Source organism: Labeo rohita, chromosome 17 (genome assembly GCF_022985175.1).
Source record: "Labeo rohita strain BAU-BD-2019 chromosome 17, IGBB_LRoh.1.0, whole genome shotgun sequence".
Lineage (NCBI taxonomy): Eukaryota > Metazoa > Chordata > Actinopteri > Cypriniformes > Cyprinidae > Labeo > Labeo rohita.
In genome coordinates, this window is record NC_066885.1 from 20,486,122 (window position 1) to 20,496,728 (window position 10,607).

Consider the following 10,607-nt stretch of genomic DNA (forward strand, 5'->3'; position numbering starts at 1 on the left):
CCAATTAAAAAACGTATTACGGCTGTTGCAATTAAAATGAAATGTAAAAATTAATGAAAAGTGTCAATTTGCGGAATAACATTTAGATCCTCTCACACTGCATCCGATTGCTTTTACGTGCTGTTTTGTGTAGCGTTGAGCCTTTTAACCAATCAGTCACGTTTCTGTTGAACTTAGGAATGTATTGACCAATCAGAAGCCTTAGATTTTATTATAGAGTGTAGTAATGGTTTTTGGTGCATTGATTACCATTTTCATAACCATAGTTTTACTACAAATACCATGGTTAAACTATGGTTATTGTAGCAAGACCATGGTTAATTTGTGGTTACCGTGGTTTAACGATAGTAACCATGTTGTTTGGTTTTATTTGTAGTAAAACCATGGTTAATTTTCGTAAGGGTAATTATAATAAAAGATTATGTCAAACTACTTCTTTTATTTTCAATTAATTCAGTGAATTAATGATTTTTATGCCCCCCCCCCCAAAAAAAATATCAAAGTCAATTATAATTTACAAATTAAAAACACGGCCATGATTAAAGAAGTGTATCCAAATAATTGTATGTGAACTACTAGACCCAAACAAAAAGTGACCATCAGCTCACGTCAACATTTTTCCACCAACAGTTTGCATGGTGCATAAACTTTTGGGTAATTCCGTCACCACTGATTCACTCTGCATTAAGTCATTCTGATGTCAAGTGTTTCAGATAATGTAAAATAATTGCATAAGATCTTATCAGTGGTCAAACCCCAGGAGCTCCAGAGCAATGCGAGAGGGACAATGGCTCCCACCTAAACATTCCCTGCCCCTGAAACCATAGCTGGGCTTATCTGTGCATATCTATGTAGTCATGAATGGAAACCCCTAACTAGGGCAGATGGCAGCCCCATTCGTGTGCTAACAGCAGATTTACTTTAATTGTTCTTAATGCTCTTTTGTTTTTAGGCTTCTCCATGAGAAAGGGGCCTCAAACAAGCTGCATTTACATGTAACAATTAAACTATAATGACCCTGCAAGTGATTTATTGGCATGCGGTGGAAAGGTTTTGTGTAAACTATGTGCTTGGAGGTCTCCTCAGAAATACTTGGTTAAATGGAGACCTACAGTTGATTTCACACCTGAAAAGTGAATTAACAGAAAGCACTGATAACATTCAGATGGTAATGTGATGTAGTTAATGCAAAAAGGTTTCTGTTAATGTGATTGGAAAACACTAACTTTTCACTGGTGTGCTAAAAAAACTGTCCTTAGTAAAGAAACAAAAAAGCAAACTGTGAAAAAATGAAGTTTATTACTTAGCTTGTATTAAAAAAAGGAATGTAGAACAAACATATCCACACAAATAACATTAATATCTCTTTCTCTGAAAGAACAAGAAAACAGACACACCCATAGGATGAAGTACGGCTTACTACTGATATATCTAGATTAATACATCAGTTAATGCAGGAAGGACAATGGCGCCCATTTCTGCGCTTTTGTGGTTTCAGCACTTTTCCGCCTATTGACACGGCACACACTGGCATCCAGCAAAATGCTGCAAACTTCTGGCCTTATTAACATCAAAGTAAATCTGTGAAAGCGCTTGTTTTCTTTTTCCTCCTGCAGGCATCAGTCAGTGTAAAATGGGCTCAATGTCCTTGCAGTGGACCGTGCCATGTGAACGTAAGACAGGAGGAATAATTTGAAAGCTGTATTTTTCTTTTTCTTCAGGTTAATTATACCTGAAGGGAAATCCTTTTAACCACTCCTTGGCAGCGTGTAGGATTGGCAGGAAGATCAAACAGCCATTGAGTAAGATGCCTATAAATATAACACATTCATTTGTCTCAAAATTTTCCCCCTTCCCCCCTCAGTTCCTCTGGCTTTCTCTTTCTCAAAGCACTGCTCCCGAGGCTTTAACCCTCCTCATGTACACTGCTGAGTTCACATCTGGAACCAGATGGCTGAAGCCACTTCTGAAAGAGGCAAGAAGTCGACCTGCAGACAAGTAAAGGCAAAGAGAGCCCCTGGGTTAGATACAGCCTGTTCCAAAGAGACACAACAGTCATGGGTTCAGATGATTTATAATGCTGAACAGAGGTAGTAGCCGTTTTATTGAAGGCCTGCTCATCACACAGATATTTATTTGATGTTTCAAACGTTTTTGTGCGGTGTTTTGCCAAAGCGAGGCAGTTTTGAAGATTTATTGCTGCTGTTTTCCATATAAAACACATTCTTTCTCAAATAACACCCAACGAAAATCATTACTTTAATCGTTTACTTAAAAAGACTTTAAAATGGGAACTGGAAGAATTGGGTAACACTTTACAAAAAGGTTTCATTTGTTAACATTAATTAATTCTATTAGTTGACATGAACAATCATATATAATATTTATTAATGTTAGTTAATATTAGGTTTAAACATTACTAATACATTATTAAACCTTAAAGTTGCATTTGTTAACATTAGTTAATATACCGTGAATTATGAACTAACATAAAAAAGGCTGTAAAATTATATTGTTCATTGTCGGTTCATATCAGTTAATGCATTAACTAATGCTAAAAATGAGATCTTATTGTAAAGTGTTATCAAAATTGCTTTCAGAATTTATATTTAAATAAAGATTATTAGTTTTCTTATTTCAATTGTGCTGTTTACGCATAAATCTAACAAAATTGGTAAGGATTATGCTTTCCAAAAAAAACTATAGATTTTTTAAACATATCTTTTTTCAAGATACATTAACTAAAACTATTATTTAACTTTTTTAAAATTAATTGTTTAAAAAATTAAACATTATTTTTAAACAAATCGAACAAAATTTGGTATGGATTACAATTTTTTTTTTTAAATATACAAATATACATAAACCTAACAAATAAATAAATCTAACAAAATTGAACCATATGGAAGCCAGTTTCCGCCATTAAATAAAAAAAAAAAAGTAATTGCGACTTTTTTTCTCACAATTCTGACTTTTTTTCTTATAATTGTGAGATATAAACTTGAAATTGTGAGTTAGTCAGAATACCAGGAAATAAACTCACAATTCTAAGAAAGTAACTCAGAAATGCATGATATAAACTCACAACTGCAAGCTATAAAGTCAGAATTGCGAAAAGTTTTTTTTAAAAAACTCTCAATTATGCATTTTTCCTCATAATTGTGAGATATAAACTCACAACTGCAAGTTATAAAGTAAGAATTGAGAAAAGAATTGCAAAATGTTTTTTAAAAATGTATATAAACTTAGATATAAACTCACAATTGCGAGAATTGTGATATAATATTGCAAAAAAATTTTGTACAACAATTTTGACTTATAACAACTTATAACATTGACTTATAACATTTTATTCAGTGGCAGAAATGGAATGAAGTTTATTCAGAAAACAAAAAGAAAATTCCCAAAGGGCTAAGGAAAATATGCCAAATATGAAATATTAAATTAAAATAGTATACAACCGTGCAAAAAATGTTTACAAAATATATATCTTGTTTTAAACACCTTTGAATATTTTACTGCAAGATGGAAATACAATAGTGATTAAAAGTATTTTTTTCTGCTATGGTTGGGATCTGTTTTGAGTTAAATATGTCTTTAATATGTATATGTTGTAGGGTTGTCAAAAGGTACCAGGTTCAGTACTTTCGGTACTGACATTTTAAAAACATCCATCTCCCGCTCACATTTGAGCGGGAAATCCTCACTGAGCGCTCACTCATAAGCACAACGGGAGCGTTTGAAAGACAAGTCTGTCAGCGGATCCGTCTATATGCAGATGTACTAGGGATCTGCTGACACGTGTCTTTCAAACACTCCCGTTGTGCTTATGTGTGAGTGCTCGGTGAGTAGCGTGAAGCGCTTACCATTGTAGCCAATCACAGTCATGTCTGTTGAGCGCGTGAACACTTGGCCAATCAGCGATGTTTAAAAATTGGCTCAACAGGGTTCAAATGTGAGTGGGAAATGGACGTTTTTAAAATTTCAGTACCGAAAGTACAGAACCTGGTACCTTTTGACAACTCTAATATGTTTTATGATTAAAGTTTTTTGTGTCTTTTTTTACACCAAAGAACAAAAATTGATTATTCTGTCAAAGTCACACAGAACAGTTAATGATGTAAGTGGAATCAAACGATCCAAAGCAAACACTGACCTGTCCATGTTTTTTCACTGCTGAGAGAAAAGCTTGTGCACTGTGGATGAGAACTGCAGATGAGCGCGGCCTCTCTGGCACCGTGCACAGATAACACGCAGCCCTGCTGGTTGTACGAAGGCCAGCATCTGTATTCCATATTTGCAACACTCCTCATTCCTTTCAGGACAGCATAATCTGCACAAAGAGGAAAAAATGCATCAAAACCACTCCAGGATCCACTCAACACTGTTGCAACACCCATCTGTAAAATATTACCATGTTCAGAGAAACGAGCCCTCTCACAGTAGAGGTGGCAGAATCTCATGTTACTAAATGTGTGTGCACACGTGAGGACAACAAAAGCCAGCGGTGGCTCTGCCAAAATCTCAAAATAGAGGGAAAAGTGTGAAAACTTTTACGAGAGTTGTTGTGAACGCGTTTGGACATAAGATTTGAATATTCTTTGACAATGCTTGGCTGTTTTAATGCCCCTGTGCAGCTTTATTGTGGCCGTGTGATTGATTTATGGGTGTCAAAGCTCACAGGGAGGGAGTGAGAGAGTCTTACGGGCTAGAAAACTTGCCCTTGAAGATGGATTGAGTTACACAGGTTTTATGACTGAAGTACATCTTCTTAAAGGTGCAGTCGGAGGCACATCATGCTGAGAGCACTGCATATATCTGGAATGCTTTTTGCCGGAGTTATGATTGAATATGCATGTAATGGGAGTTGAAAACTGTTAAGAAGTGTAATTCATCATTAAAATCAATGCATTACCTCTGGTTACTGATGGTGGCAAATTCTCCAGGTGCAGCCCAGATTGATACATATGCAAAACCTCTTCGAAGGCAACCAAGGTTTCATTAATGCCTTGCCTCAAATCTCCTGTGACAGAAACATAAATTAAGCTTGCATTATATAGCCACTTTTGCTGTGATAGCCAGTTCATCAAGATGAATTTTGCACTAAAACTCACCTGTGGAGTTCATTATTTGGTGAATAAGAGGTTTCAGCAGTGGGGGAGCTTGATGAGGCAGTAGGTAGGTGAAAAAATACCTGGAGAGGAAAATAACGAATTCATATAATTCATCCGAAACTCTGCCAAGAACAGCAGAGAAGCAATTCATGCTGCGAGATCAATATGCAACAACTGATGCCCTGACACTCAGCGGGGTGGATAATTAATCATAACAGGCACAGGAGGGGAGAAGCTGCCATGATACTCCCCACACCGACCTTGTACAACAACTATTTTATTATCTGGCTCAGACAATGAAGATGGAATGTAGGAAGCGCTCACCTGTAGGCATTGTAGAGGTTCCTCATCTCGTTCAAGCCTTCGCAGATTCTAGAGGGAGAGCATCGGAGGGTGAAATTGCGGTGGGGAAACTGTAGCAGGCAGTCTGAGTCCTCTTGACAGGCCGGTTCTTGAATACTTGCATCATCCAAGTCCGTTAACTTGAGCTCTCCTGACACCATAACAAACTGTCGAGGCTGGAAATCCAGCAGGGCTACTGATCCCAGTGGTGAATGAGACAAATATTGAAGAAGCCGCACTAAACCAAGACAGACCTGTGCACAAACACAATCAATAGTTACTAAAACTGGCAAGAGCAAAAATTGTTAAAAAATCATATTATATAGGTCCATATATAGGCTTAAGTCTGCTTTTATTACCACAAAAAAATGATCAGATTACTCGATTATATATATATATATTATGCTAGAGAATAGACTTAGTCAACCAAAATTTTATTAGTTGCTTAGTCACTCCACAGCAAGTGGTCTTGTTCACTGACCTCAAATGTGGCTTATCATGTGAAATATGTAAGTCACTTGCTCTTAAAATACTTTTTGGTCATAGAGGTAAGAATATTACATCTTTCGAATCTGTAAAGACTTTATTTGTTTATTTGTGTGCACTCACAATAACAACGAAACGTTGTGCTTTTGTAAAATAATTAAAGCAAACAGGATGCACTTTCTGTTGCCTCAGTCTCTTTGAACTTGAGCGCCAAACTTCGAAACTCCATGTATACTTGCCTTACAAACATAAACATAAACATATAAAAGTTTGTTTACATAATATATGTGTGTACTGTGTATATTTATTATCTATATATACATACACACATATATGTATGTATTTAGGAAAACATGTTCTATTTATATGTAAAATAAATACATATATATGTAAATATTTGTAAAATATATGCATGTATGTGTGTGTATTTATATATACATATACACAGTACACACACAAGCTTTTATTTTGAATGTGATTAATCGCGATTTATATATATATTGCAGTCTGTTTTTGAGATTATTCCCCTGTGAATGTCATGTAACAATGTTATGTATTATTTTTATAGAAAGTTTTTTTAATACAAGTGCCTTTTGTCTTACTGCACTGGCAGAATTTTTCGCTGGTTCATAACTTTTTTCATACATTAAAAAGTGGAAAACATTTTTGTGTGAATAGTATTGAGGTAACACTTTACAACAAGGTGTCATGTGTTAAACATTAGTTAACTTATTAATTGACATGAATAAAGAAGGAACAATACGTTTATTACACTATTTATTCATCTTTGTTGATGTAAGTAAATAAAAATACAGTTGTTCATTGTTTGTTCACAGTGCATTAACTAATGTTAACAAACACAACTTGTGACTTTAATAATGCATTAGTAAATGCTGAAATTAACATTAAATAAGATTTATAAATCCTGTAGAAGTATTGTTCATTCTTAGTTTGTTAATGTAGTTAACTAATGAACATTATTGTAATTATTGTACGTTTTATGCATTGTTTTACACCCAAAATCCTTCTATATGCGCAACCTAAATTATGTAAATTTGTAAAGACTCTGATTTTACTAACTAGTGTTCACCATATCCATTACTTTTTCTTACTTTCTTACATAACGTTTTAAAACTGGAGAGGTATTAAGTCACTTTTGAATATGGCCTTGAAGACAGCATAGCCACAGTTCTTGAAAAACAGAGGAGGATGAAACCAAACACCTTTTGACTAACTCTCAACCACGTGTTTCAGAGAAGGCAAGAATGTCAACGAGACAAGTCACTCAATTACAGCCCTTTAGCTTAAACGCATTTGTCATCATCAGAACCCATCAAAAATCAAAGGTGCAGAGTGTCAACACCTGCTTCTTGTATACCAGAGCAAACGTGAAAGAAAATACCCTCGCCTCATGAAACTTGGTATCGCCCACTCCTTCAAACGGTGCCGAGAAATTATCAGGCTAAAGAAAAGTAAAAGGATGGACATCTGAGACAGACATCTGTCCCTCGGTACTATTTGATCAGGCTCAGTTGGTATGGAGATGGGGCTCTAGTTAATCCACCCGAGCTAAAGAATTTCATCCACCCCCACCTCAGGTATGCCCTGTGGGGGGACTGTGGGTGGGGAATCTCTGATTAACACTCCACAGGAGGCCTGGGGGTGGTGCTCTTACCCGAAAGCGCTCTTCCCAGGGGCTCTGCAGGAGCTGTATCATCTGAAGTGGCATCCCCTGCTCCAGAACTGCTGTGATGCCACCAACCAGAGCACTGTCCTGACATTGACCTTTCAGCTGAAAAGAACAAAACAAAGTTTAGTGGATAAATAAATGGCAAAATGCAAGGTGTGGCACTTATCCATCCTTTAAACGTTTGCATTTCTAAATTATTACGTAACAAACTTGAGACCAGTGCAGTGAGTCCAAGGTATTGCATAAGGGTGTTATTCTTACCTCTACAATATTGGGGTGCTGCAGTCTCTGCAACAACACAATCTCCTTCCTCAGTTTGAAAGACACTAGCTCATGACAGCCTTGGGAATCTAGAAAATCTTCCATGCACAGTCTCATGTCAGTACCTTGATGGTTTACGGATTTCAGTGCCACAAATAATCCTTGCGGCAATGCTGCTTTTAACACTGTTTTAGTGTAACCTGCACCAAGAAAGTCAACAGCTTTGATGCCACTAAGTTCTTCACAGCCAATATCAATTTTAGCAGGGTTGTCCAAACGTAATTTCCCATTGATATATTTTACACTGCTATTTGTAGGTAAACTTGGATCCATAAAGCTTTGCAAATTATCAAAGAGCTCAAGTTCTTGTTGTCTTTCCTGAAGTTGTTGGAGCAATCTGTCACTCGCTGGAGTTAAACCATCTGGGCGGGCAGCATCACCAAAAGGTTTGTTCTCCTGGAGACCAAAGTGCCATTTTTTCAGGATAACTGTTAAAAACAAAAACAACAAAGCAAGAAAGAAAAAGGTGCAAAAGGGATTCCTTGAAAAAGTCATGGTGAGTTCATATAGATCCTTTCTGAGTTGTTACTATCAAACTCCGACACGGTCTCTCCGGTCATACTTCTCTCTGGCACACACAGTACGTGCGCACTGTAATTTAGTGTAGTAACTGTGAGCTGTGGTAACGCCCCGTGGGCGTGTCTTACTGCTCATGGCCAAATAATCACCTCCCACACAATGCAACTTCGATTGACACATAAACAAAAGAGGCTATATGTGCTTTTACCATATCATTGACCTCTTGAATAATGTATGTAAAGGATAACATACATTCAAATAAACCCTTACACGGTGATCAGGCCCACGCTGAAACTGCCTGTATCTAGCTTAATAAATAAATAAAACACATTGACTTGAAATTATTTTATCTTAGATAACTTAAAGCTTTCACAAAGAAAAACAGCCCATCTCAGCACAATACGAAAAATATTCGTGTATATGTTGTTACTATTATTTTCATTTTCTTTCTTTAACCATGCATGTATTAAAATAAATATTGTCTTTTCAGGGTAGTTTTATTACACTCACAAGACGGCGCCAATGAGCTCTTTTGTGCTAATTGCTAGAAGGATCACACGTAACGCTCGTACACAATAAGAATTACCCCTGATGAAAAAAACAGTTGACACCATCACAGAAATTCTAATGGTTTCCACTACAAATACCACTGAAACATTACAAACCATCAACTTTTAACCATTAAAAACATTAAAAATGGTTTTCCGTAGTGTGTTTTGTGACACATTCCATTTGGAGTGGTTTTAACAGTCCAGTTTCCATTAAAACCATTATAACCAGTAAAACAATTACATTTTTTTCAGCAGGGACAGTAATTTGCGTTGTGAGAATAATTTTAGGGGTCACTTTTTAAAAAAAAAAAAAAAAAAAAAAAAAAAAGATCTTGCTTGGAGGCAACATTGTGGGACAATGGAAAGAAATGACTAAAAATATATATTTTTTATATACATCATAAACTTTTATTAAACAGTTATCATAGGTTCACACTAAATGCTACGTGATACATGATTTAATAGAATGATGTCTAATTAAATGTAGCCTAAATGTTAAGAAAATCCGAAAAAGTATGTAGGAAAAGCTAATAATGAATGTCAAATAAATTCTCAAATCTCAAAAAAAGAGAAAGAAATCTAAACAAAAACATGTTTCAAGGTGAAGTCATATTTAAGCAATTCCTTGTAACATAAACATGATTTATGTGACTGTAAAGCTTTTAACCTAGGTTTTAAAATGTTTTTACTCACTAATAAATTTGAATGTGTTTACAAAGTGAAGGAAATGGTCTGTTACAAAGAGATAACATGTTGCAATATAGAGTTAATGAGTGTCAGTTCAATAAAAACTGCAAGGTGAGCTTACCTCTTTATGTCAATAGATGGTAGCAAAGTATATGCAGGCCTGTCATGTAAAAGTTCCTTTTTTATTTAACATATCGCAAAGATCCCAAGTTTTGTATACAGGAATGTTAGTTATAAAGTACAAGATGCTGTTTGCTATTTTAATTATACCATGAATAGTGAAAATTCCCTTCACATGGGCTGACATTCTAATTCTAAATATTAAAAAATATATCACTGGCCTGTTTTACATCTGGAAGTTGCCCCATATTTCGTAGGTGATCCTGTCAAAAGTGAGATCATATTTAGTCACAAAGACTCATTTCATTCAGTTCATTTCAAGGCGGAAGAGAAGGTGTAAATCCCAAAACATAGTGATGTATCATATAGGCAGACATAGTTAATATCTTATTTAACACATTATATATTTATAACTGTGGACCAACTGTTGTGCTGTTAAAGTAGTCTTAAGACCAAGAGTGATTTCCTCCACTTTCTAGCATCTGATGAAGAGTGAAGTAATACTTGTGAACTATAGTTCAAGTATTATTGAAAGCATTTATAAAACTGTTAAACTACAAAACTGCTGTAGGAATAATGTGTAAACACACACAAATGACGCTTACACCAGTCATCTCCTGGTACACATTTTGAAACCAAACAGTTTAGAAACACTACAAAATAGAAATGTTTTCCAGAACATTATTTCACACATACATCTCTTGCCACTGGGAGCCATTTCTCACTGCAATTTTATTAAGGAAATGCATTACACAGAGACATGCAATGCACAGAGGA

General features: G+C 35.6%; 1 protein-coding gene across 1 annotated transcript; it reads right to left on the reverse strand.

Annotated features, from left to right (window-relative positions):
- Nucleotides 1-1,313: 1,313 nt before the first annotated feature.
- On the reverse strand, nucleotides 1,314-8,503 carry pkdccb (protein kinase domain containing, cytoplasmic b). Its single transcript, XM_051133851.1, has 7 exons — nucleotides 7,894-8,503; nucleotides 7,618-7,734; nucleotides 5,439-5,710; nucleotides 5,115-5,194; nucleotides 4,916-5,023; nucleotides 4,157-4,333; nucleotides 1,314-1,988 (listed from the first exon to the last, which is right to left on the reverse strand). The coding sequence occupies exons 1-7, from the start codon at nucleotides 8,446-8,448 to the stop codon at nucleotides 1,885-1,887; spliced, it is 1,413 nt and encodes a 470-aa protein (XP_050989808.1). The 5' UTR covers nucleotides 8,449-8,503; the 3' UTR covers nucleotides 1,314-1,884.
- Between the last annotated feature and the right edge of the window lie 2,104 nt (nucleotides 8,504-10,607).

Excerpts from the sequence above, each read along its gene's own strand:
- pkdccb (XM_051133851.1), bottom strand. The coding sequence starts at position 8,448 with ATGACTTTTTCAAGGAATCCCTTTTGCACCTTTTTCTTTCTTGCTTTG. Across the intron at positions 5,711-7,617 it reads CCTGGGAAGAGCGCTTTCGG|GTCTGTCTTGGTTTAGTGCG; the intron begins GTAAGAGCACCA and ends GTTTGTGCACAG. Across the intron at positions 5,024-5,114 it reads CCAAATAATGAACTCCACAG|GAGATTTGAGGCAAGGCATT; the intron begins GTGAGTTTTAGT and ends TTTCTGTCACAG.